This window comes from Protopterus annectens, chromosome 2.part2 (assembly GCF_019279795.1).
Source record: "Protopterus annectens isolate FY-2018-M chromosome 2.part2, PAN1.0, whole genome shotgun sequence".
In the NCBI taxonomy this organism is placed as follows: Eukaryota; Metazoa; Chordata; order Ceratodontiformes; family Protopteridae; genus Protopterus; species Protopterus annectens.
The window spans coordinates 453,540,275-453,567,254 of NC_056730.1; the positions used below are offsets into that span (position 1 = coordinate 453,540,275).

The window sequence follows — 26,980 nt, forward strand, 5'->3', positions numbered from 1 at the left end:
GGCGAGAAAGGACAGTCACAAAGTTAATAGCAGTAAAATATACTTAAATCAGGTAAGCAGTCGCTCTTTTTTGTCTCTCTGCTGCTAGCACCACTCTGCAGGACCACGAGGAGCTTTGCTGAGTAGGAACAAGTGCAAAAACCGCGCCAAAGTGGGTTTTATACAGGGGGGACTTGAAAGAGCTATAAATTAGCCCAAAACGGCCAATAAACTACAAGATTATTGTGCTAAGATCACTCCTCCAGGGACAGATAGGCTGCTCAAAGCTCCCCACTCCCACTGGTGAACAAAGAAGCTTCCTTCTATCCAAGCAAGGAAATGGGCAACACAGGAACTATCCAAAAGTCCAGAATACAGCATAACCTATATTAGGGACTATTCTAGGTCAGGAAAGGCAGGAAACAAGGATATTGTTTTGTTTTTTTTTTTACAAGACAAACAGCAGAAAATGCAGTAAATATTTAACACAGGCTAGCACACTTGAGTGTGTAGCCTCAACAGGTAAATTCAACAACAAGACAAACTTTTAAAGTGCAGGTATAAATTAAATGTATAACAAGCTTTAAACAGGCAAAAGAGCAGATAGAACTCGCTTTTCAGTGAGAAAGGACAGTTGCAAAGGTAATAGCAGTACAATATACTTAAATCAGGTAAGCAGTCGCTCTTTTTTGTCTCTCTGCTGCTAGCACCACTCTGCAGGACCACGAGGAGCTTTGCTGAGTAGGAACAAGCGCAAAAACCGCGCCAAAGCAGGTTTTATACAGGGGGACTTGAAAGAGCTAGAAATTAGCCCAAAACAGCCAATAAACTACAAGATTCTTGTGCTGGGATCACTCCTCCAGGGACAGATAGGCTGCTCAAAGCTCCCCACTCCCACTGGTGAACAAAGAAGCTTCCTTCTATCCAAGTAAGGAAATGGGCAACACAGGAACTATCCAAAAGTCCAGAATACAGCAAAACCTGTATTAGGGACTATTCTAGGTCAGGAAAGGCGGGAAACAAGGATTTTTTTTTTCTTTTTTTACAAGACAAACAGCAGAAAATGCAGTAAATACTTAACACAGGCTAGCACACTTGAGTGTGTAGCCTCAACAGGTAAATTCAACATCAAGACAAACTTTTAAAGTGCAGGCATAAATTAATTGTTAAACAAGCTTTAAACAGGCAAAAGAGCAGATATAACTCGCTTTTCGGTGAGAAAGGACAGTCGCAAAGGTAATAGCAGTAAAATATACTTAAATCAGGTAAGCAGTCGCTCTTTTTTGTCTCTCTGCTGCTGGCACCACTCTGCAGGACCACGAGGAGCTTTGCTGAGTAGGAACAGTCTTCTTATGAGTATTTATTATCCATACATATAAATGATCCAAAATATCAGAAATGGGAATGCAATCCAGTAATACAGAGGTCTTTGCGTGTTTTGGGAGTAAGGATTCCAACACCACCCGTTAATCTCCATTTAATCATAGTGAATAGACATTATTAAGTGGGGACATACTAGTCTTCCTCCCAATAACGTACAATTGCATTACAATGTAACTAGAGTTTTGTCAGTCTGTGTTGCAAAGAAACAGGGCTAATAAAATAGAGCAAGGCATTGGATATTTAGTTTAGCTATTTATCTTTTAAAAAATGTGAGCTGTCTTACTGCTGTCAGGTTGATACATGGTCTAACAAAATCCACAGTCTGAAGTGATAACATAAAAGTCTAATTTTGTAAGTTTGCAAGGATACCATGTTTAATAACAGCAAACTTGTGACTCGACTGTGTTTGCTGGAAGCCTACTTTATGCACAATTGTTTTTTTTCTGATATCCAATGCATTCCTGGACTACATGTATTTTATGTGCTCTTTTTTCAATCAATGTTTTGCAGTGTTCATATGTGGAATAGACTACATCATTTCAAGTACCCTCCTCAGTCATGGAGCTTTGTGAGGTACTGAAGATTGGATTTTGCTTAGCTGTACGTACAAATGGATAACGATTACCCTATTTTTGTGACTTCTGCATATACATCTCCAGTTGTATACTAGTTCTTCTCAACAAACCTCTCAGCTGTCCCTATTTTGGAAGAACATTCCTATTTTCAGGCCTGATTTAGGAAGTCATTAGTTTTGGATGCAAGTTCGTATTTTCAGTCTTAATTTTACTCTTTCACACAACTTTCTGAATTCCCCCTCATCACGTGTGATTTTTGAAGCTGTCTAGTACACACAAAACCACACTATAACCAACACGTTAGAGGCAACAATAAGATAGAGAAACATGACACACGGCTTTTAACGCACTTTTTTTGAAGCAAAAGTGAATGACTTTGTGGGATAGAATTTTGCAATACAGTTCATTACAGACTGTAGATTTCACACTGTGCCTTAGAAAGCGTATTTAAAATTTTCCATAATTTTTTACTCTGTTTTTTCAACATTTTTCTGAGTAATACCCCACATTCCTACTGGACGCAGAAGAGTCGTTATTCAGTATTTACATTTTATGTGAATTAGATGTCCAGCTTTTAGCTGGATGTTCCTGTTTTCAATGTCTGCAGGTTGTGAGATATGCTGCTCTCTAGGAGATGAGCTTGAAATAAGGAGTTTGCCTTTTTAATTTATTCGATTACCTTAAGGTGACTTCATCCCAAATCACTGAGCATCAACAGGGTATCCCTGTAGCACATGGCGGGGGATGACAGCTAATATGTGACATTAACTTAACCAGTAACATCTGCGATGAATCCTACCAAAAAATTATGTTTTACTAGTATATTTTCCTCTAGTCTACAGGTACCGTCCACATGGTTAACCAGTCAGCACCAGAATTAGGGACGCTTCTGGAATAAAAGCCCTAAATAGGGGGCACTTGGTAAAATACTAGTACAACCGACTTAGAAACTCGCTAAAAATAAAAGCACATTAACATGCATTTTCTTAATTAAAAATGTCTGTGCGTGTAATGAATGCAATTACTTGCTAATTTTAATATATTACCATTTTTTTCTCGGTCACTTTTATTTACGTAAGTCAGATCAGAGCTAAATAACGACTCAGAACCAGCGAAGTCCCCGAAAATCGGGGACACCTGACAGGTCTGCTGCTCAGTCACGAGGAGGATGCAGGAAGGCGTTGCCAGTACAACCACAAATATCACGTGAAGGAACGTGTCTGCCTTCACGGGTTTGGCTGAATTTAAGTAGGCATGATGAGCCAAGCCTAGCCGGTAGTCATCTGATAGCGGTGTGAGCAGCAAAACGATAGTATTGGAGACAATGATGGGGTTCCAACTTCTCGGCACTTTTCAGGCCGTTGTCTTTCTTCTTTTTACTTCGTCATTGGTTCTGAGCGAAAGCTATAGTAGAGAGGATGACAGAGAGCAGCTGCCACCGGTCCACGACGACGAGTCTCCGTATGGTTCCCTGTGGCCAGTTCCGCAGTCTGTGCACTTCGCTCCGACCGTGTTCTCCCTTAGCCCCTTTGACTTTAAAATCGTCCATGGGCCGGGGTCCTCAGCCGGCGCTGATTGCTTCATCCTACTGGAAGCTTTTCGCAGGTAGGGCGGCGAGTGAAGTATTCTAGGTTAAAATTAATACAGCTACACTTTACAGTATATAAAAACAGGAAGTGCAATTTAAGTATTGGCTTTGTTTGGTACGTTTTTTTTTTTTTTTAATAAACAAGACAGTTTTTAGACTTAGTCATACACACTAAACCGTGTGTATGTGTTCTTGGTTACTTGTGCAATCAGGAAGTATTGCAAGTAAAGTGCAGCACTTCTTCAACGAAAGATCAAACGGTGTACCTTTTTGGACTGTTTCCACATGTCATATCTAAAGTGTCTACATTGAGTATTTCAGTGAGAATAAAACAATTACATCAAACTGCAATGGCTAAATATGTGAAACTGGCACTTAATCTGACGCTTATAAGTTTGAGACTGTTATTAAGCATTTGTTACCGAACAGCCAAGTCTGATTCCCCACTAGGAAGGAACAACCTTAACCTGAGAGGTGCAAGATAAAGCCTCAGTGTGTTGGACAGCCCTTCTGAAAATCTATCACACCTAACCAAAGTGTTATCCAAGATACTGAACTGTAGAAAAGGAACCATATGTCATATGTATCTGTCCTTTTATTCTACAAAATGTATCTGATTTTTGCCACAAAAATTTTGGGATGCTCCTCATAACGTTTGTGATTTTTTTTGACTGTTGCAGTCACAACTAAAGATAAAGAATGAGTTTCACAATTCATATCTGTCAGAAAATGCATAAGAACGAAATTTAAAATATGTACCTAAGTTTTGGTCTTTGCTCCCTTGGGTTTTGTCTCTGATCCTTGTGTTAGGAAGTTGAGAGCTGTAGTGCCTGTTTCACCTTCTCCGTGTCTTTAGAAGTACCGACTCAGAAACGGGGGAAACAGAAATCAGGGACATCTTTTTATGTTGATAATAACTTGGGGATAACATTTTGGGTATTATGAGTGGGTTTCCAATTATAAGTATTGATATCAAATTCAAAAGTTTTTTCAGTTGATACCGCTGCAGCTGTGATATGGGCTTCACTGTGTACTATAAGCAGGATGTGATCTTGAGGTCTGTTTACCTTTGAGTGTCCGTTCTTCATGATATTCTGTCTGGATGCCACTCAGGAGGTTAGAGCTGTGGGTTCTATTCCAGTTCAGTGGACAGCATGAATCTTGTAAGGTATGGGTTATATGCTTATCACAATGTCCGATCTTTAGCACACCTGCGCACCTTCCTTCTTTTAAGTACAATCCTTATGTTTCAGGGAGCCCTGTAGAAATGGCCCTGCGGCCTTCATTTTATTTTGTTGAATCCTTGTGTCCTTAAGACAGACTCCATGTGGAGAGAAGAGAAGGCATAATGCTTTAAAATGGGAGGTATAGTAGAAGTTTTAAAGCCTGAAAGGATTTCAAGGGTGCCAAGTTAATTGTGCCTTTTTTGACCATCAGGATTGGATCACCAGTTCTTCATTCTGCACATAGCCCCCTTGCTCTCTCCAGAGATGGGTTTTAGGCAGTTGGCCATTTTGAAGATTCTGCAAACTGTTTTACCCCTACCCCCGGAGTAGCCTCTGAGCTCTGCTATAGCTGCCTCAGGAGTTGCATGTATGCTTAGTATAAGCAGCCTCCTGACTAAATGGCACGGATTTAGTCAGGGTTTTATTTCTCTGCATCATGGAGACAGGTGCCTAGTCATAGCGTTGAAGTGAAGGATGTGGGTCATGAAGACCCATCATCTCGTGTACCCTTTATTTTTAGATAAAAACACCATTAAGTGTGTGTATGCGATATATAAGAAATTTAGTCCCAATAGATGAGTGAATGCTCTTTCACTTGTTTTTCAGCCTGCCGGCTTCTTTCCATATGAGACTGCATTATAGCAGAGGCTGGGAATTTGCCATTACCCTTGTATTCTGCGATCTGAGTTGATGTATATAACTAGCATGAGTTATGTGGGGCTTTCCCTTTCTGCAAAAAAAAATTTTTTGGTGGTCGCAGTTGGATTATTTTAGGTTTGCTCTAAAATTATTGCTTTTTTTTTTTTTTTCCGGCTTTTCCCGGTTAGGGGTTGCCACAGTGAATCACCTGTCTGCTCATGATTGGCAGTGGAGTTTTACAGTGTCTAGTTGCCAGCCCAGTGCCCAACCTTCCACAGAAGGCACACACATGCACGCACTCACACCTAGGGCCAATTTAGAGTGTCCAATCCACCTACAGCATGTCTTTGGGATGTGGGAGGAAACCGGAGCACCCGGAGGAAACCCACACAACCACAGGGAGGACATGCAGACTCCACACAGAAGGCACCCCAGCCGAGGATCGAACTGGAGAATCTCTTGCTGTGAGGTGGCAATGCTAACCACTGCACCGCCGCGGCCGCCCCTCTTTGCTAATTGAGTCGTGTGTGTGTGTGTGTGTGTGTGTGTGTGTGTGTGTGTGTGTGTGTGTGTGTGTGTGTGTATATATAGACCTGTGATGACTCCTCATTGGGCCAGTAATCAAGGAGCCTGAATCCTCGCCACTGACATTGGATGGACATTCACTTGTAATACAAATGGATACACTCAGTATTTCCAGAGGCAAACTTCTCTGCATCAAGCACATTTTCCCTTAAGAGCACACAGGGAACGCACACAGTCTGGGGTCTGGGTTTCTCTATCTGTGAACCTAGTGCTTTGTGTTCCTGCCCCAAGTAGCTGACAGACACACACACACACACACACACACACACATTTGCATTTTCACACGTACACACCTGGGAAAGGCTGGCTCCAATTTACCTGCCGTATCCTCTTCTGCCCAGAGTATAAGGTAGTTATTGCTGCCACCAGACACTCCACAATCGGTTACTGTAGGGTCCTTAAATTTCCAATTATAGTATGTAATACTAATACAAATGATAGTAGTTGACCAATACAGCTAGGCCTTCTGGAGTGGCCCAGACAGTGTCACTAAATAAATATAATCACTAAAGGTTTAAGTACTTTCTAAAAGGACTAGCCATAATAAAAAGTTTTAAATTATATTTAATAAATAGCATGAACCACTGAATGTATTTACGGTAAACCAGAGTTCAAATTGCAGGAAATATTGAAAACAAAATTGATAGACACAGACAAACAATATCATTCTTAACGAAGCTTCACTATATTTTCCTGACTGAATCTAGGAGAATTACTATTCCCTACATAAAAGAACAAGGCAGATGATGTGGTGAATGGTCCTTCTTGGTGTCAGGCCTAAGACAGAATACTCTGTGCTGAGAGATTTCCTACTGTAATATCTAAAACAGTTTCTAAGATGGCTGGCAGAATGACTTCATGTGGTCACCTGACTCTAGGTTCTCACAGTATCCCGCTTTGAAGCCGAGACAGGAATTTAGCACAGATTTTTACAATACACCTCTAAATGTTTATGGCCGTGCCCTGGAGCCATGGAGCAATTACAGTACTTTCTTTTCTTTACAGATGCTAAACAGTGGTCTCTCTCAGACCTACTGACCCCAGTTGCATTCAGCACAGTAGGATGCTGTGTTGATGGCGTAACAGCTAATTTAATTTCAAGGGTTTTCCAAAACTTAACTGGACTGAGATCAACTGCTTCTCTTCCAGTGCCATTTGCTAACCTATATACAAACAGTCTCACATGTATATTCTTTCTCTATCCAGCCGGATCGACTGTAAAGTTGCTATTGTAAAAAATGTAATCAACAAACACATTTTGATTTTTAAATGCCATACTAAGCATTTGTGCAAATACATTTGTAACATCAAACTGATTAGAAATGTATGGCATTTGAATAAGTATCTTGTATAAATCAGTTTGATATTTAAAGGACGTGTCATTCTTTACAGACCTCTAGCTGCCTATGCCAACACTAGCGCATATCACAACCATTGCTGTGTCTGTAGAGTTGTGACATCTGGACACTTGAGCAGTGAAATTTGGGGTTCTGCTGTTCCTAGTAGTCTCCTAGTCATGGTATATGCTTGTATCTGTTTGTTATGGTCATTCTGTACCTACAGCTTGTCTCTGCTGTTAAAGATACCAAAAGTCTGCAAAGTATTCTGCCTTGCATTTGATTTGTAATGTGCTGTAGGGTAAAGTATTCTGCCTTGCGTTTGATTTGTAATGTGCTGTAGGGTTTTCATCTGCAGACAACTTATTCATAGCCTGTCCCATACCTTTGTCATGCAGAACACAGCAGTTGGGACAGTTTGTCTGTCCATCCTGTTTTAAGATGTGATGCATTCATTAAAGTTGGACATGTTGCATCCAGCTCCTCTAATTTTAAGACATGCATTCCAACAGGGTGAAATCTGGTAAGTAGCCAGCACTGCAGTATAGTTGTGTGCTAGCACATGCATTTGGGGAAGGCTGCTTATTTTGTCAATAATCATGACATTTGAAAGGACCAGGGAAAGCTTTTTTTTTATCAGCTGATGTACACTTCAGCCATGTTGCACTGTTGCTTTCTGCTGTACTGTGGCTGTCATACACAGGACTGGAAGGTCCAATGGGTTAAGTGAGGTTGTGCTGTCTATGGGTTATAGAGTCCAAAAAAGCACCTGAGTGTGATATTAGTTGTTTTTACAACCTATAGCAAAGATGCACTTTTGGATCTCCTAGACAGACACTTGCTCATTCAAAAACAAATCCATATAAGCAAGTGTGAGTGAAGAACAGCTCATTAAATATCACTCCTTGCAGCCACAGCAGAGACTGTGGAGAACAGGTAGCAGTAGCATGGTGAGTATGTAGTGAAATACAACCAACAGCAGTGCTCATTGGTTGTGCTTATGCCTCTGATCTGAACAATACTGTGCTCACAGCAGTGGAAAGTAGAAGATGTGGCAGCCTTAAGCTTTATGGCCCTTTATGTGCTGATCTACTATTTTTTTTTTTTGACCAAGTTCAAGGTTGAAAGTGGGATGACACAAAGTAGAGAAAAGCAGAGACAAAAAAGCAAGTTAAAGCATTAGAGTATGCGCTAGATGGAGGTGGGGAAAGAGAGAAATGTTTGGGGGTGGTCATGTGATATTTTTATTTAATAGATGTGTGAGTGAAGAAAAGTGAGGAAGGTAGTATGGGAAGTAAGAGAAAGGCGGGAAGTTAGGGTAGGTAGGAGGGGCACAGATGAAGAAAAGTGAGGAAGGTAGTATGGGAAGTAAGAGGGAGGAGAGTTAGGGTAGGTAAGAGGGGCATAAAGACAAACATAGATACGATTGACATGGAAGATGCTGACGGTGTAGGATGGGGAAGACGCTGGTGAAGGTAGACAAACAGAGGAAAGACAATGGTAAGAGGTGCATTGTACAACAAACTGGGTTAGGCATAGACACAAAAGGTGGGGGAACACCAAGATGGGTGATAGCATGGGTTTCCACAGCTGCTGTCCATACCAGTTGAAACCCAATGTGAGCTTGCTCCCCACCCTGGATACCCATACCACTGGGTCATTCCTCAGATGGCATAGCCAGTGCTGTACATGGCCATAACTCATGAGCTACTGAAGAGGTTTTCCATGTGGCTGATAAGGACATATAACCTTGTGTTTATCTCCCCCACTTTGTCTGCTAGCTGCCGATGAGTGACAAAGCTGTCACTTCACTGGCACTGTTGCTGCCAGGAAAAATAGTACCAGCATCCTTTTGTAGAGTTACTTGTCTTGGGTGGTGCAGGTAGGGCAGAAGATGTGACAGTGATGCTGGCTGGAACACAGATGTTGTGGGTCTTTCTGGAGGTCATGTTGCTTCTTCCACCTGTGAGAGGCCTACAGGCCATTCTTGAGTAATGGGTGCAGGTTTAGATGCTTCTGCATATAATAGTAAAATAAATGGAGATAAATTTAATAAACCTAATTTATCTATGTAATGGGGGAAACGGATACAAGAGAAGTAAAGCAGATTAATATGATAGTGTTAAAGGTGCACTTGGAGGAATAGCAACACACACTTCTTAATTAACCAAGTCTGTTAACAGACACAACTGAGAGTGGGATTAAACCCACAGCCATTGTCACCTGCATTCTGAAAGGCAAAGTCTTAATGTGTTGTGCTACTTGGAAAGCCTAACCAAAGTCGGTTGTCCAAATTGCAGTCATAGGATGTGTGAGGCAAATGTGTACTAGAGACATTACCGTCACAGGTAGTATAAAAGAAATGGCCAGTAATGGTGCACAATTGAATGTTTAACTTGGATCTACAAGGCATATCGTTAATATGTTGAGCATCTACATTGAGTGAAGGTTATAGTCTAACAATATAATCAGACTAAGTATAATGGCGACAGTCTGAACCAACCTTCTACAATGAAAAATACCTCAAACATTTCTTTTGCTTTTTTTGGTACTGTAATTAAGTGGACACCTTTAAATTGGAAATTATATCACAGTAGAGAAGGGGAGCTTGAACCCACAGGAATAGTTGGGTGTAAAAGCAAAGCTTTTAACGTCTTAAACTACTTCTCCAACTACATGAAAACATGCATGCGCACAGACTGTAATATCATTCAACAGTTATAACTCTGCTGCTACATCTGTTATGACTTCTATATTTCAGAGTTAGTGTAACATCTGTACTGCATGAAATGCTATCTAAACTACCCAAATGGGTTGTTCTATCTGTATAGATTGAAGTAAGTATACTCATCTGCCACTCTCCTTCAATGCAGCTAGGTATTTTTATATTTTCAACCATCGCTTCAGGGGGTCTATATTAAAAGACCGAAGAGGTGTTTTATCGAACACCTCTTGGTTGACACGCACAGCACTAAAGCGCAAATGCTCAAAACAGTTATTTCTTTCCCTGAGAGAGAAATCGCTTGGCCATCCCCATGTTTGCCCCCTTTCCTCACTGTAGTGCGATCTCGGAGTTGGTATATTTATTTGGGGGGATGTGGAGGGCACAGCCCCCACATTATGTTTGAAAGTTTTGTGCGTTTGTCCTAGCGATTTCTTTCCCAGGGAAAGAAATCGCTGTTTTGAGCATTTGTGCTTCAGTGCATTCGCACTGTGTCAACCAAGAGGTGTCCGATGAAACATCTCTTCGGTCTTTTAATATAGACCCACTTCAGGGAGTATGGAGAGGAAAACAGTATGTAAGATCTGTGGATGGCATGCACTGGCAGGTTGTATGAGTAGGTTAACAAGTTATACTTCCAGTACGTAGGTGGCAGTCTGTGTAACCTCCTCCTCTCATCAGCATAGGAGGTCGGGATGTTTACAACAAGTGTCAATGTAATGCTGATAATACTGTTCCCTGCGTGTGGGATGCCAGTGGCATGGGTGATGGCCTGGGCCAAACTTTTCTGGATTCAGTCTTGTACCAAGGTCCTTGATAGCCCTCCTGCAAGAACATGTCTGTAATCTTTATGGAGGAAGTGGAGAAAGATTAGTCTCTTCCACACACCACCTTTGTGCTCTAAAAGAAGCAGTATCCTATCCTCCAGCAATGTCTCACCAAGAAGCAAAGAAAATGGCACATCATCAGAATAAATCAAATGGTGTAAAAAGCACCAAAACTGATTAAAAATATAAAATAATAAAAATCCAACCACGTAGATTTTTTATACACCACCAAAAAGACCCAAGTGCTTTCGCTAAATTCATATGGCATCAGTCATTTTGGTATCAAATCCATACTGTTTAAAAAGCAGCATCCAATCACTACTCACTAATAATTATATAATTTCCTCATAATTTAAGCATTTTAACACCATTTACCAACATTTGTATATAAAATCGTATACATTATGATGGTTATAATAGTTTTTAAAAAGTTATATAAATATATTGTATGCGTACCTTAAAAATTCACCATAAAAAATCTATTTTATTACATTTGCCCTTTGCTTTGACAATGGTTTAAGGGAAATGTTCTCATTCAACCCTGATAAATTTTTGGCATTTAAACGCATTTGCCATCTCGTTTCTTTGACTTCTACTTCATTATCTATATCCTCTCCCCTTCCATCTATACAAACTCTATCTATAATGAAGAAAATAAACTTCTTAATACATTTTTTACTATGAGTCAACAGAGCATTAAATTTATTTTCTTTCTAATTGCTCTTTGATGTTCAGCTATTCTATCTCTTAGCCTCCGGTTGGTTTTGCCAATGTAAAATGCTTTGCACGATACGCAGGTTGCCACTTACACTAACTTTGACGTATTGCAGTTGCATTTTCCTGGGCATGCAATGGTTGCTCCATAGGTGCATATCATCACATATGGCCCATCGTTTATATACCTGCAATATTTGCAGGTTCCACATTTTGCCATCATAGAAGTATTTTTCATTCTGTTATCGTTTGTATCGGTTATCGTTTGTATCCAACCATTCTTTTAAAATTTTCCCCCTTTTAAATGTTACCCTCAATTTAGCTCCTATTAAAGCTTTTGTTTCACCGTCAAGACAGGTAACCCATTTTTCTGTCAACACTCTAACCAACCCAGGTGTCATCAGGTTGTAATGGTTTTAAGTTATATCTGTTTTTCTTTCATTCGAGTTGATTCTTTTATATCCATTTTATTCCTAAGAATAGGTGCAAAGTTTGTTATTTCTTTCCTCACTTTTAGTAACAGTTTTAGTGGGTATCCCCTTTCTAAAAACATTCCTATAAGTTTGAACAATTCTTTCCCAAATTCAGTGTCATCACTCGCTAGTCATGAAGCCCTCACCATCTGTCCTTTTTACTATGCTCTTAAACTGGTGATGGGGATGACAACTAGTAAAGTGTAATAGAGAATTGGAATAATTTTCTTTTCTATATAAGTTACTATTTAACACGTTGTTGTTACTCAACGTAATGTACAAATAATTAATCTCAGTCTAGTGGTAAGTATATGTAAACCTCAGGAATGGCGTTGTTGAGATAATTAATGAATTCACTAATTTCATCAACCCTTCCTTCCCAAAACACTAAGATATAGTCCAAAAAGTCTGTTGTAAATCCTTATGTCCTTATATATTTAGATTGAAATACCAAAAAGTTCTCCCACTCTAGGAGCACTAAATTTGCAAAAAATGGGAGCACATCTTGCTCCCATTGCTATTCCTGATTTTTGGCAAAAAATCTCCCCTTCAAACCTTAGAATCTGTTGATCAGTGGCAGTGAAAAACATTGAGCAGCCTGCCTGCCCCTGTGGGAGTAGTTACTGACTTGAAACTGTAGTTTTATTGGCCATTTTGGGTCAATTCCAAAACTCCTTCATCTTCCTCTTTTGCGCAGTTTTGCGTGTTTTTGTGCATAGCGCAACAGCGGGCAGCACCACCTAATTGGGTTTAAACTATTCCTGGCTCCACAAAGTCTGCTCTTCACTTTTTCCCTTTAGAACTGCTCTATCTCTCAATTTAAACACCATATTCTTATTCTAAGGCCCTTCACTGGTCCAATTAAGTAATCCTACAAGTTAGCACTATTAAACCATAAGCACCACTTACTCTTATACTCTCTACGATTACCCTGTCCCCTATTGGTCCGTCTTAAATTCAGTTTCCCTATATTACTCTAGCATGTCCAAAGGTCAGTCAATGGTTTCCTCTCCAGTCCAGCTGGTGAATCTGGGAAGTTTGAGGCAATGTTACAACTGTCTCATGTACACGGACAACCCTCTCCTCCTCCAAACAGGTTCAAATATATGTGAGAGATGCAACTATTTAGCCAAACTGGAGGCTGAGCTCTCTCATCTCAAAACTGGTGTAACCAGTCAGGAGGAGAAGGTAACCTCACACAACACAATTCCAGTATCACATAGTCCCACCACATCAGCGAACCAAACACATAAATACACAAAAACATACTCGGAGGCTCTAAATAAAAATCTACCTAAGCAACAGAGACCTCCAAAGCAGACATCCAAGCAAACGCTACCTCAAAACAAAACACGCACAACACATAGCCCACAAAGTCAGTGTGCAAAGCAGCCACAGCCCTTAAGGCTGAATAACACACCTGATACTCATGTAATAGGTGACTCTATTGTCAGACACTGACGTCCCACTCACCAGGCTGAATAAAGAGAAGGTCACAGTGAGCTGCCTGTCGGGTGCTAGGATCCGCCACATAACGCAAGCACTCGGGTCACTCCAAAGCAAATACAAATATGACTCAGTCATTGTACATGCTGGTGTGAATGACCTGAGACGTACCTCTCTGGACTACATGAAAAGAGACATAGAGGAGCTCTCTAATCATGTAGCGCAGGCTGGTATGACCCTGACCTTGAGCAGCATCTTACCCTCACCTAGAATGATGCCACAGTACAAAGACAAAATGATAGATTTTAACAATTGGCTAAAATTGTGGTGTTATTCAAAGGGGATCCTGTCAGCCTGGGATGACATGCTCGACAAGCCACGTTGCTTCGCTAGGGACGGCTTGCACCTGTCACCACTGGGCTTTCAGATATTGGCAAAGGCTCTTGCCACCCCCATAGTGCCTTTTTTAGGCAAGGCTCAAAAGTCAAACACACCCCCATAGACAGCACAAGGAACAAGAAACTAAGGGTAATGCTGCTAAACGCCAGAAGTCTTAACCTCAAGATGCACACACTCGAAGCTCTCCTCAGTATGGAGAACATCGATATCTGTGCAGTGACAGAAACCTGGTTCAAGGCTCCAGAGAGCACTCCGGCACTACCAGGCTATACCTCATATCCATGCTTTTCGGCCCCAAAACCCAGACCGAACCACAAAAGGAGGGGGAGTTTCCATATTTATCAAGGATATCCACACCTCCAGGCTCGTGGCATTGCACGAAGTATCGGAGACCATCCATGTGCAACTAACAGTGGGCAAGACTGCTTTACAGTTTATAGCATCCTACAGACCACCCTCTCAAAGTCAGGAATCCCACTCGGCTTTCCTGAAAACATTGGAGAACATGAAGATCTCTCCGAACACCATTATATTGGGCGACTTCAACTACCCAAACATTGACTGGGAGCACACTACTCAAGCCCCGGCACCTTAGCCCAAAGGTTCCTGGAAATTATAAACTCAAATGCTATGGAACAACTAGTCACCACTCCCACAAGAGGGGAAAACATACTAGACCTGATCATTACCAACATGGGGACTCTATGCTCCACACCAGAAGTATATCCCTCATTGGTAAGATCAGACCATAAATTAATTTCACTGGATGTCCACATCCCGACCCCACCCCCAGCCCAGAAAACCACAGTGAAAAACTTCTCAAAACTGAAGTGGAATCCTTCAAGGCCCCAGGGCCAGTGGAAACTACGGCCCAAACTGCAGAATCCTATATAAACGCATTCTACGGACATCTCCACAAATGCATGGATCATGCTATCCCAAACAAAACCAAGACCCAATCATCCAAAGGCAGGCGTCCAGTCTGGTGGACCCCTGCCATAAGTAAACTGTACAACAGGAGGAGGAAGCTGCTACATGATAGAGCAAAATCCCTAATAGGGAAGGCATCTCTGATCAGTACTAGCAAAAAATTACGATCCCTCATAAAATCCTCCAAGGCCAGCTTCGAGAGAAAAATTGCACAGGACACCAAAGACAATCATAAGGCTTTTTTCAGTTGTTAGAAACCTGGGATGCAACTCCCAGACTTGTTCTGAGTTGATTCTAAACAAAAAATACATTGAACCCACAGACATCGCCAATATCCTGGCAGACAGGTTCAGTGCAAACTTCTCCACCCCAAAAGAGCAAGCATCTATCCCAGCAGAGGGCTGCCTCCCAAACATCTCTGATGCTCAGGTGAAGGCTGCCCTCTAAAAAGCAAAAAAACACTGCTTCCATGGGACCAGATGGCGCCCTACATGAACTCCAAGAGGAACTAATCCCTCAAATAAAACAGCTATACAATCTCAGCCTCACTACAGGATATGTGCCCACAGAGTGGCATACAGCAACAGTGGTCCCACTCCACAAAGGTGGAGCCTCTACGGACCCTAGAAACTATCGCCCCATAAGCCTGACTAGCTTAGTCTGCAAGGCTATGGAGAGGATCATCATGGAGCTCATAAACAAAGACATTGGGGATCTACAGACACTAGATCCTACCCAGTTCAGCTTTGTCAAGGGCAGATCCTGCCTTTTGAACCTGGTTGACTTCTTCGAAACAGTCACCAAAGCCATAGATGAAGGGAAGGGTAATCCACACAGCCTATCTGGACCTTGCAAAGGCATTTGACACAATACCCCACTCGGGCATCATAGATTAGCTATCCAGCTTAAATATAAACCCCTATGTCACAAGATGGGTCGCAAACTGGCTCAAAGACAGAACCCACAGAGTGAGAGTTGCTAGAGCCATGTCAGACTCGAAACCAGTCACAAGTGGCGTCCCACAGGGTTCTGTCCTGGGACCTCTCTTGTTCGGTATATACGTTTCCGAGGTACAGGCAAACGTGGGAGGACTATGGCTCACCAAGTTCGCAGACTACTGCAAACTGGGCGCCATAATCAACTCTCCAGCTGACACAAACATCCTTCAAAAAGGTCTCAGACAGATAACTGGTGCCAGCGCCCCATACCCTTTGGCAAAAGCAATGTGCCCACAAATTACCACATAGGCAGAAACCCATTAAGTACAGAGAAAGTTATTGGGGACCTGGGGACCCAAGTTGATAGCAATCTCTCCTTTGAAAACCACATTGCCAAAGTGGTTAGAAAGACCTTCTACATAGCCCACCTCATCACGAAGGGTTTCACATGTAGATCGAGAGGTAATTGTGCCCCTTTATTCATCCCTCATCAGGCCCATCATAGAATACAATGCCCCTTTTGGGATGTACCTTACCCGACACCTGCAGCAATTAGAAAGACCCCAAAAGTATCTCACCAAGAGGATCAAGGGTCTCAAACAGATGCCATATGCTGCTCTGTTAAAAAAAAACTCCAGCTCTACTCAGTTGCATACCGCCTACTTCGAGGCAATCTATGCCTGATGTACAAAGCTATGTCAAATCCAGAATTAATGGACATGCTCCACCTCAGTAAATCTAAATCCCTTAGAGCCACACGCTCGAGGGACTTGAACCTCGGCACAGAAATAAATAGAACTTGCTGGAGGGACAGGTTCATAACCCAGAGGCTACCTTCGCTCTGGAATAGAATTCCAGTTCATGTGAGGCAGAGCACCTCACTGAATCTCTTCAAGAAGAATCTCGATAGGTGGATGGGGGATCGTAGGTTTGTCTCAGGGATTACTCCCGTGTCACTATTAGAGGCACAGTAAACTAAACCTTAAAAAGGGCACAGTATACTCAAATCCAGGGGTGGCGTAAGCCATACAGAATCGGGCTAGGCTTATAATTGCCTCAGGGCAGATAGCCTAGTATGAACCAAATTATTTTTTAATATCAAATCCATGATGTTGACAGTAATGTTAAAGGTGTGTTGGGTGATGCAGGACATGTGTTAAGAGATTCCTGGCACTGTTTGGAGAGAATGAGAAATATAGGGAAATGTGAACAAAGTGTGTTTTTTTGACAATTGATGTCGTCCATTTATTTACAGTTATTCCTCCTAGAAGGGATGAACATGTTCCATGGGAGTCTGTTGAAAGTAAAACATTAGATAAAAACAAAATAAATCCGTTGCTGGACTTCATGGATTTGATATTAAAAAATAATTTTCTAAGGTTTGAATGGGAGATTTTTCACCAAAAATCAGGAATAGCAATGGGGGCAAGATGTGCTCCCATTTTTGCAAATTTAGTGCTTCTAGAGTGGGAGAACCTTTTAGTATTTCAATCTAAACATATGAAGGACATAAGGATTTATAACAGATTTTTGGACGATATCTTGGTGCTTTGGGAAGGAAAGGTTGATGAGATTAGTGAATTCATTAATTATCTCAACTACAATGCCATTCCTAAGGTTTACATATACATACCATGAGACTGAGATTAATTATTTGTACATTACGTTAAGTAAGAACAACGTGTTAAATAGTAACTTGTATAGAAAAGAAAATGATTCCAATTCTCTATTACACTTTACTAGTTGTCCTCCCCATCACCAGTTTAAGAGCATAGTAAAAGGACAGATGGTGAGGGCTTCACGACTAGCGAGTGATGATACTGAATTTGGGAAAGAATTGTTCAAACTTATAGGAATGTTTTTAGAAACTGTTACTAAAAATGAGGAACAAAGTCATAAAAGAAACAAACTTTGCACCTTTTCTTAGGAATAAAATGGATATAAAAGAATTATTAATAAACTCAAATGAAAGAAAAACAGATGTAATGGTTTTGTTATAACTTGATGACACCTGGGTTGGTTACAATGTTGACGGAAAAGTGGGTTACCTGTCTTGACGGTGAAGCAAAAGCTTTAATAGGAGCTAAACCAAGGGTAACCTATATAAAAGGGGGAAAATTTAAAAGAATGGTTGGATACAAACGATAATAGAATGAAAAATACTTCTATGATGGCAAAATGTGGGAACCTGCAGATATTGCAGATATGTAAACATTGGGCCGTATGTGATGAGCACTTATGGAGCAACCAGTGCATGCCCTTAATGCAATTGCAATACGTCAAAGTTAGTGTAAGTGGCAACCTGTGTATCGTGCGAAGCATTTTACGTTGGCAAAACCAACCGGTGGCTAAGAGATAGAATAGCTGAACATCAAAGAGCAATTAGGAAAGAAAATAAATTTATGCTCTGTTTACTCATAGTAAAACTTCTTAAATTAATACATTTTTTATTTTCTTTATTATAGATAGTTTGTATAGATGGAAGGGGAGGGGATATAGAAACTGAAGTAGAAGTCAAAGAAATGAGATGACAGATGCGTTTAAATGCCCAAAATTCACCAGGATTAAAATGACACATCATGCCCGCACCCTTTCTTGCATGTGCTGTCTTTTATGTAACAATGGGCATCTCATTTGTCTGACAGATGGTGGACCAGATTAAAACATTACTATCTCAGTGGCTCATAATTGTGCTTAAAGATATCAAGTGCAGTTCTGTATCCCTTTAGATGCTGTTAAGAAAGCAGGTGTTACAGTCCCACAGATACTTGGTCAGTGCACTCCACTGAGTAGAATTGAGCGTAGTGTTTAACAAGTTGTTTGAGAGATTCAGAAGCAATGAGTTGAGCCTTAATTAGCATAATCATTGTGCCCAGATCTCCAAATTTGCTCAATATTCAAATGCAAGGGAAATTTCTAAAAGCCATCGTTTTGCAGAAGTAAAACTTGAGAAATTGTTTAGGCAAACCAAAGTTCTGCTTTTACAGTGTGAGTTATTTAAAAATTTCATTTTAAGTGTGACTGCTTTTGTATTCATCTCCATACTGAAATAATTTGGCCAATACTTGTAAAGGTTTTGTAAAAGTGTATTGAGTACTGCAAGGGTAAGGCAGTTGTGCTGAAGGATTGTTAAGCATAATGAGAGCGACACCCATCAGCACATACAACACATTCTGGCTGGTCTTGTGATATCACTTTGAATGAAAACCTTTGCCTGATTTATAAATTGCATATATATACAACTGTGGTAAACAGTTGTCCTCTTGCAGTGTTATAACGTTTGTCGTATGGTGGCCATTTTGCTTAGTAAACGTGTGGCTGACATAAAGAATACGGGTAGAAATATGACTTACAAACACAAATAGCATGCTGTATGTCTGGGGCAGTACTGGTGGAATAAACAGTTTCTAGGGTCATGCACGAAAAATGTTACCACTGTTTTCCATACCTGCAGGTCTGTGCTAAAAAGGACAAAAAACACTGCAGACATTTGTAAATCAGAGTTCTCCAGTGTGGAAAATAAGGTGAGACTCTTAGCTCTCATGCTCTATAGCCAGTGGCTCTTTGGTCTGGATGCTGCCAACTGTCCATACTGGGCGATGCCTGGAAAGATCTGGTACTGGACATTTAATGTGGGTGTGGCCAGAGCCATACTTATTAAATGGTATACCACAAGATCACTGAATTTACCCATTCCGTTGAACAAAATGCTGGTCCAGCACCTATCCAGTTGCATTCCTGTACCAGGTGGACATTTAGGCTATCTTTCATGGAAGAGTTTCTGCCCCCTCTCAGAAGTAGTGACAACTCCACATCGTCCTACAGTGTGGTGCTCGATATTGGGGCAAAGGCTGAGTGGCCAACAAGAGTATATTTTGGAGATACTCCAGGTATATTTACCTCTTTCTGTGGAAGTTTGTCCGCTTGACTCCTTAGTCTGTTTTCAGTTTATTAAGCTGTCTGATTTGTGGTGTACAGAAAGATCAGGAATTCCCCTTGCACTGCCGTCTGCACGAAGTATGCAGTTTCATTTTTTTTTTAAAGCTTCTATTGCCACACCTAAGTTTCTTGTGTACTTTTGGTGCTGGGTTGTACTTGCATATGATGTTATGCTTTAGTGTATTCACATGTGATTCTTTATCCTGCAGCAACAGTTTAAGAAGTGCCACTGCCTGATGTTGGGGGTTATCTGCAACATCTGATGGTGGGGATGAGCTGACAGTCCTGGAGTACAGTTTGTGTGCTGGACATGGGGAATGTGAGCACTGCATCCCTTAAACAGACCATGGACATAACCTGTGCCTGCAGACACCCAGGCGACACAACTGTAAGGGAGGACACGATACTAGGAACACTAGCAGTCAGGAAAGTGTGGTACCTTTTAGTGGACTCCTGTCAGGAACTGTCCATGGGTACACATGGGGGGGGGTGTGTAATGGAGCTACTAGGAGACATGGTTACTTCTCTCCACCAGAGGTTGCTGTCTCAGTGGCTGCAATCCAGCATATGTGGAGGGCTGGCTCCCTATTGAAGTGTCCAAACGCAAGTGCTGAGTGACTATTAAGCCAAAAAAAAAGACTAACACAAAAGGAGATCAATTTTTGAAAATCGTTCTCCTTTAAACAGCTTTTTGCAGAGGGGGCAAGCCCTCCAGTGCACACACCCCAAGCTTGTATATACCAACGCTGAGATCATACTTCCTTTAGAGAAAAGGGAATATTCCGAGAAATGGCATAGAACAGACTTGCATGTACCAAGTCCACTATTGGCCATTCAGTCTCCATTTTTTGACCTTTCCACCACTACCTCCACAGGTGGTAGCCATCACAGGCATGGATGACCTAGATTAGTTTTATGTACAGTGCTAACACTTCATGGCTACATCTGTTGTGAAGGTGTCTTCAGTCAGGAGAGGATGTCCACTTGATTGCAACAGTCATGGCAGTGGCACAGCTCATAGCAAATGTCTGGAATGCCAACATGTAGCCAGGTTCGTGGTGCAACCAGTGCATCTCCTCATAGAGCTGGTTCTTTGGCTGGGTGCATGTACAGATGCTCAGACCCATATAATGAATGCCCTGTACCTGTCTAGTACATCAAGCCACAGTGCTGCAACTACTGATGAGGCTGTATCTCAGCATACATGTTCATACTGAGACACACACACACACACACACACACACACACACACACACACACACACACTCTGACAGTAGCTCTTCCCAAAGCCTTTTACGTTGCACACACGTACGCATTCTGAAAGCTCATAGACACAGTAGAATGTTTTACTTTAGTAATGCTCAGCACTTGCATGTTTCCCAGTGAAAGACATTCACACATCTTCCCCACCTGTGCATGTGATTGTGCCTTACCCTTTGTACATTAGGTTGTCCATGTCTGAAACACATTGTGGCCGGTCTATGCATGAGTAAGCACAGTCTGTTGGTTTTGCTTGTATCTGCTTTACTGTGGTCTATGTTCTGAAGCCACGTGCAAGCTGCTGTCTCCATCTGGCGTGATCTTTCCCTGCTGCTGTCTCCTTCACCATCTCATCTGGCTCAGCCTGCACTGCCTGGTGTGCTGGGAACTGCTGCCCCTGTAAGTGCCCACCTTGCTGTAACTGCCTACTAAATATGTAATATTGCACACACTTAATTTTTGTACATGTGGTAGGGACATGCTGCAGGGCTTCTGCAGATGAATCCAGACTGTTAAAGCATGCCTTTTTGAGCCCAAACACATGCTCAGTGTACTTAGTTTATGATTGTACCCTGATCTGTTTCATTTTGTGGATTTCTGATCCTTGGTTCACAAGGTGGGTCCTTTGTTTCAGTGTGTATTTATTCTCAGTACCTCGGGGGAAACTGATTTATATCATGTAATTTGTGACTGGTTATCTTTCCACTCTGTAGTATATTCTTCCCCACATGTTGTATCAGGGTATTTAAACAGATTGATTTATTCTTGAGGCAGATGCTTGGGATAACCCCCACTGTTGCTTGTAGGTCACTTAAAGGTCCTGTAGCTAGTGTTCTTAAAGCCATGCATACCTGGGTATCTATTGGGATATGTACTCTATATACAAGGCTGACACATCCACAATTTCTTACATGATGTCCCTAACTACATGCTGGTGTCAGTCCGTAAAACATTAAATACAAGTCAGATGATTAATTGCCCCCAGACGAGACTGTGTACAGAAGTTCTAATAAGATTCTCTTGCTGCTGCAACCCCTAATGTTAGTTGCCATTCCCTTAGCATGAATGTGAAGTTCAGTAATACAGCAGGCGCAGCCCTGATGCATGGCTTTTGTTTCCTAATCACTCTGCCATCTTGGTCTGTCTAATTTGTATACCCCAAGCCACTCCTTTTAAATGTTGCTCATTACTGTATCAAGTGATGATTAACATTGTCCTTCCCTGCCTCATGGTATTCCATGCTACCTATACGTGTCACTGAATACCGTATATTTTGCTTGTGACCACTTGTTCAGCAAATTCTTTTGGCGTGATGAGGCAGTTTTCTGTATCTGGCACTTACTACTTGAGTATGCTGTATGTACTGGGTTGATGGCCTCTATGTAACATATCATTATCACAGTTCACTTTTATGAATTTGAGCTAATCTGTACAGTGTTCTAAATATTTTGCCCACAGACTATTTCTAGGTTTGGGCATATGATGTCTGTTAGGTCATGTCCACTATTAGATTCTGTTAGAACCTATTTATGTTGCTGAATGATCTACAAGGTTATAAGTGTGTGGAAAAGCAAAGGAAGCATGCTTACTGGAAGAAAAATGTGAAAAGAAATTATAGCCAAGTGAGGTTTATTTGTGGAAGGAATATTCCTTCCGAGAGGAATCTCTTCCAGCATCTATTGTTCTAAAGTTTTCCTCTGAGAGGAAAGGCTAATGTATGTGCTGGAGTCCATTTCTTCTAAGCTGAGCAGCTAGCTGGCTGGCATCAAAGTCTAGCCTTATAGATTAACTTGGCCTGCAGAGTGTGCTCCTGACTCTTACATGACCCTGTCTGTTTTCTAGGGGCGAACTGTTAAAACCTTTGCAAAGTCTCCCATCGGGTGGTTTGATGCAACTTGAACCTGTATGCCGTACTTACTGAAATCTTTTCCACGGAGCTGCTCTGACCTTGATGTTATTACACCATAGTCATTAGTGGGTTTGGAAGTGGAAATGTGAAGTAGAGCAACCTGTAGCATCGTCATGCATGCTGGCTTCCATTCCAGGGATCTTTGTTGTGCCCTAACCTGGGTGTTGCTGTTAGTCGCACTCTTCACCACATTTAGGGTCCGTTACCTCCGGCACCCCCTGTTCACAAGATTTGCTGACAATCTGCCATGTAGTTGCAGCACTATTCCCATCACTGCGTGAGTGCCAGTCACAGAGAAACCCTTCCCTTTGTCCCAGAATGGGTGCACTAACATTTTCCACTACTTGTCTCTTAGGATTAAGTAGTATATCATGGTTTATAAAGTTTGATCAGTTGTATTGTGTTGTCTCTGAATCCTGATGTCCTTCAAGGATGCATCTGCAGTCCTTACAAATGGGTTGTCCTGTCGTCAGGCAGCCCTTCGGTCGGCCGGATTCCAAAGTCTGGGTCTGGCCTTGGCTGGTGTCGCACTTCACCCGACGTCATAGCGGCAGTTCTTCGGGTATAAAGGCATCAGCCGACGCCATTTTCCCCAGTCTTTCTTGCCGCGTGGCGCCCGAAGCAGAAGCTGTTCGCAAGTGCCGGTCGGTCAGAACCAGAGATTACTACTACAAGTACCGAAGACTTCTAAAAAGCTAAGTACCCCGTTGGGGACTCTTTCTTGCCTCAGCCGATGTCAGAAAAAGTGAATAACTGTTTAAATTGTGGGAAACAAATACCTCAAAGATTTCCACTCTTACTGCTTACCTTGCTTAGGCCCAGACCACGACGTAGCAGCTTGTCTAGCCTGTGCTTCTTTCAACCGACGAACGCTTAGACGTCGGTCTGAATTTGCTGAAGAGTTTTTCGGCTCCGCTTTTGCTTACATTATGCCGTCGGATACTCTGACTACGCAAATTTCTAAAAAACGCAAGGAAAAGGACCGACACTCGCGGTCCGTGGTTTCGGCCGAAACCGCGGTTAAGCCAACCGCAAGTGTCTTGGTTTCGGCTGAAACCGAGTCCACGGTTCTTCCTTCGGCCAAAAGCTTGCCACTTACCGAGGCCTCATCCAGCTTGGCTGAATCTGCTACTGAAATCCCACCTGCTCCTGCAGGTTCACAGGATTTATCAGATACTATCCCTTTGGATATTTCTACCCCTGCACGTGGAGCTGCTAGGCTTCCTGCATCCATGTCGATTAAGGCCTTTGCCAGGGCTAAAGCAGCAAAAACTACCAAAACTGTGCCTGCTAAGACCCCCTCTCACAGGCCCAGTTCTAGTTCTCAAATGTTTAGTCTAGCAGAGGATCTCATTTCTTTGATCCGGGGATCCCAACCACATCCAGACAGGGCCTCTCACCCACCTCCAGAGAAGAGGACTAGAGTAGAGCCCCCTGAGCCAGTTTCTTCAGATGGCTCCTCTGATGAATCAGATAATTCAGACCCTCCAGAGGCCCCTTTTTCTCCTTATGAGGACTCTGATGCAGAAGAGTCCATTCCTTCTGCCTGTCCGCCTGAGGAATTTTCTTTTGGGGAAACCTTGCATGCTATGAGGGAACAATTTCAATGGCAGGGCCAGGATTTTTCAGACTCTAGGAAAAGGCTTGGAACCTTTTTGTATTTGCCACAGCATAGGCCTTTAGCCATTCCTCCAGTACTTACTGTTGTGGATGATGCTTGTACTGCTCCTGATTCTCTTCCTCCGGCCCCTGCTAAGCCCGATAGGTACTACAGGGTTCCGGACACACATTATCATTTGTATAAGGCCCCTTTTGCAGATCCCAAAACTATCTCCCAGGGACCCAAGGCTGTAGCAGCTACCTCTACCAAAAACCCCCTCCCCTCTGAAAGGGAATCTAGGGCCTTAGAGATGGGGTAAAAGTTTACACTTCTGCTACTCTTTCAGCTAGGGCCTTGAACTGTCAATTCCACATGATTCAGTATCAGGAATTTATGTTAGACCAGTTAACTAAAAAACTGTCCTCGGATGAACCATTAGACAAAAAATCTGTACATGAAATGGTACATAACATTCAGCAGGTCAGTAATCATTCCTTAAAATGCGGCTATGATGCACCGGAGGCTTCCTTTAGATCAGCCATGACTGGCACAGTGATCAGAAGACATGCATGGTTAAAAGAACAGTCCTTACCAGACCATGTTAAATCAAAGCTCCTAGATGCTCCCATGGATAAGCTCAATTTGTTTGGCTCCCCTGCACAGCAGGTGCTGAAGAAGGTGGAAGAGAAAGCAAAATCTGTCCACACAGTCAAGGATTTCTTGCAGGTCCAGCCTCCAAGGTTTAGCAGGAACTGGCCTTCCAAGAATTGGTCCTTTCCAGACACCTCCAGAGCTCCGAGAGGCAGGAATAGACTCTCAAGAGGCAGGGGTCAATCCAGAGGTGCCTACAGGGGACGTCAGTGGCAGGCTAACAACCAGCGAGGTACAGCCACAGATCCAGCCACCACCACCACTTCCACAGGACAATCACAGTGACTTGGCTCTGGCACCGCCTACCAGGGAACAACTAGAGGCACCCTTAGGCGGAAAGCTAGCCTTATTTTCAGTAAACTGGCATTACATCACGGGAGACAAATGGATTTTACAGACAATAGACCAAGGTTACAGGTTTCACTTCCATACTCTACCAAGGAAGAGAGGAATGCCAAACCTACCTCCAAATCAGAAGACAGAAGCTCTAGAACAAATAACTCACTTACTAAGGATGAGAGCTGTAGAAAGGGTACCATTTATGGAACAAGGGCAAGGATTTTACTCCAGACTTTTCCTGGTACCAAGAAAAGAAAAACAATGGAGGCCTATTCTCGACCTGTCTGCATACCTCATTGTTCCAAAATTCAAAATGCTGACCCTACAGCAGCTTCTTCCCATGCTGGGCAAGGAGTCTTGGCTGGTAACTCTAGATCTCAAGGAGGCATACCTGCACGTCCCCATACGACCAAATTGCAGAAGATACCTCAGATTTCTTGCAGGATCAGAGCATTATCAATTCTCAGCATTGCCCTTTGGCTTATCTACTGCGCCCAGAGTATTCACGAAATGCCTGGCATCAGTAATTGCTCATTGCAGGCTTCAGGGAATTCAAATTTACCCTTACCTGGACGACTGCCTGTTACAAGCGGACAACAAAAACAAATTAACAAAAGATTTGCAAAGGGTCATTCATCTACTACAAGCCCTGGGATACACAGTCAATATAAAAAAGTGAAGGCTGATACCATCCCAAAGGATAACCTTCTTGGGTGCAGATCTGGACACAGCAAAACAAATGGCATTCCTGACAGTAGAAAAACAGGAGCAACTCCCTTTCTACTTCATGGCATTAACAAAGCAGAACCAGCTAACAGCAAGAAAAGTCCTGCAAGCTCTCGGTTACATGGCATCCTGCATAATATTGATTCCACATGCCAGACTACATATGAGAAAGTTACAGTGGTACCTAAGGAATTTATGGTCTCAGCACAAGCACAGCCTAGAAACCCAAATTCCAATAATTCCATGCCTGAAGCAAGAATTCCAATGGTGGGCTCAGGCCTGTCAAACAAACAAGGGACTGCCCTTCCACAGCACTCAACCAAGCCAGACCATCACAACAGGCGCTTCAGACCTCGGTTGGGGGCACACATGCTGGACAAGTGCATACAAGGCTTATGGACTCAAGACCAGCTGCACCTACACATAAATCAAAAGGAAATGCTGGCAGTAAAACTGGCAATTCAGGCATTCAGACCATTCCTTCGACAGGGTCAACTGCTGATAAGGACGGACAACACCACAGTTATGTGGTACATCAACAAACAGGGAGGCACACATTCATACCCTCTATGCCGGATGGCAATGGACCTCTGGAATGTGGCACTGAGCTTCAACATTCAGTTACAAGCAATTTTTGTGCCAGGAAAAGAAAATATACTAGCAGACATCCTAAGCAGAACTGCCACGGATGCCCACGAATGGATGCTGCATCCGGACATCTTCAAAACCATTACAAGGAAATGGGGACTACCAGAAATAGACTTATTTGCATCCCCACACAATTACCAACTGAAA

The 26,980-nt window shown here is 42.3% G+C and overlaps 1 protein-coding gene across 1 annotated transcript in view; it reads left to right on the forward strand.

Annotated features, from left to right (window-relative positions):
- The first annotated feature begins 3,154 nt into the window (after positions 1–3,154).
- HEXB (hexosaminidase subunit beta) overlaps positions 3,155–26,980 on the forward strand; it is a 783,731-nt gene continuing 759,905 nt past the window's right edge. Inside the window, exon 1 of the mRNA XM_044064438.1 lies at positions 3,155–3,542. Coding sequence (XP_043920373.1) covers positions 3,262–3,542 — 281 coding nt within the window. The 5' untranslated portion in view covers positions 3,155–3,261. The remainder of the gene's footprint in view (positions 3,543–26,980) is intronic.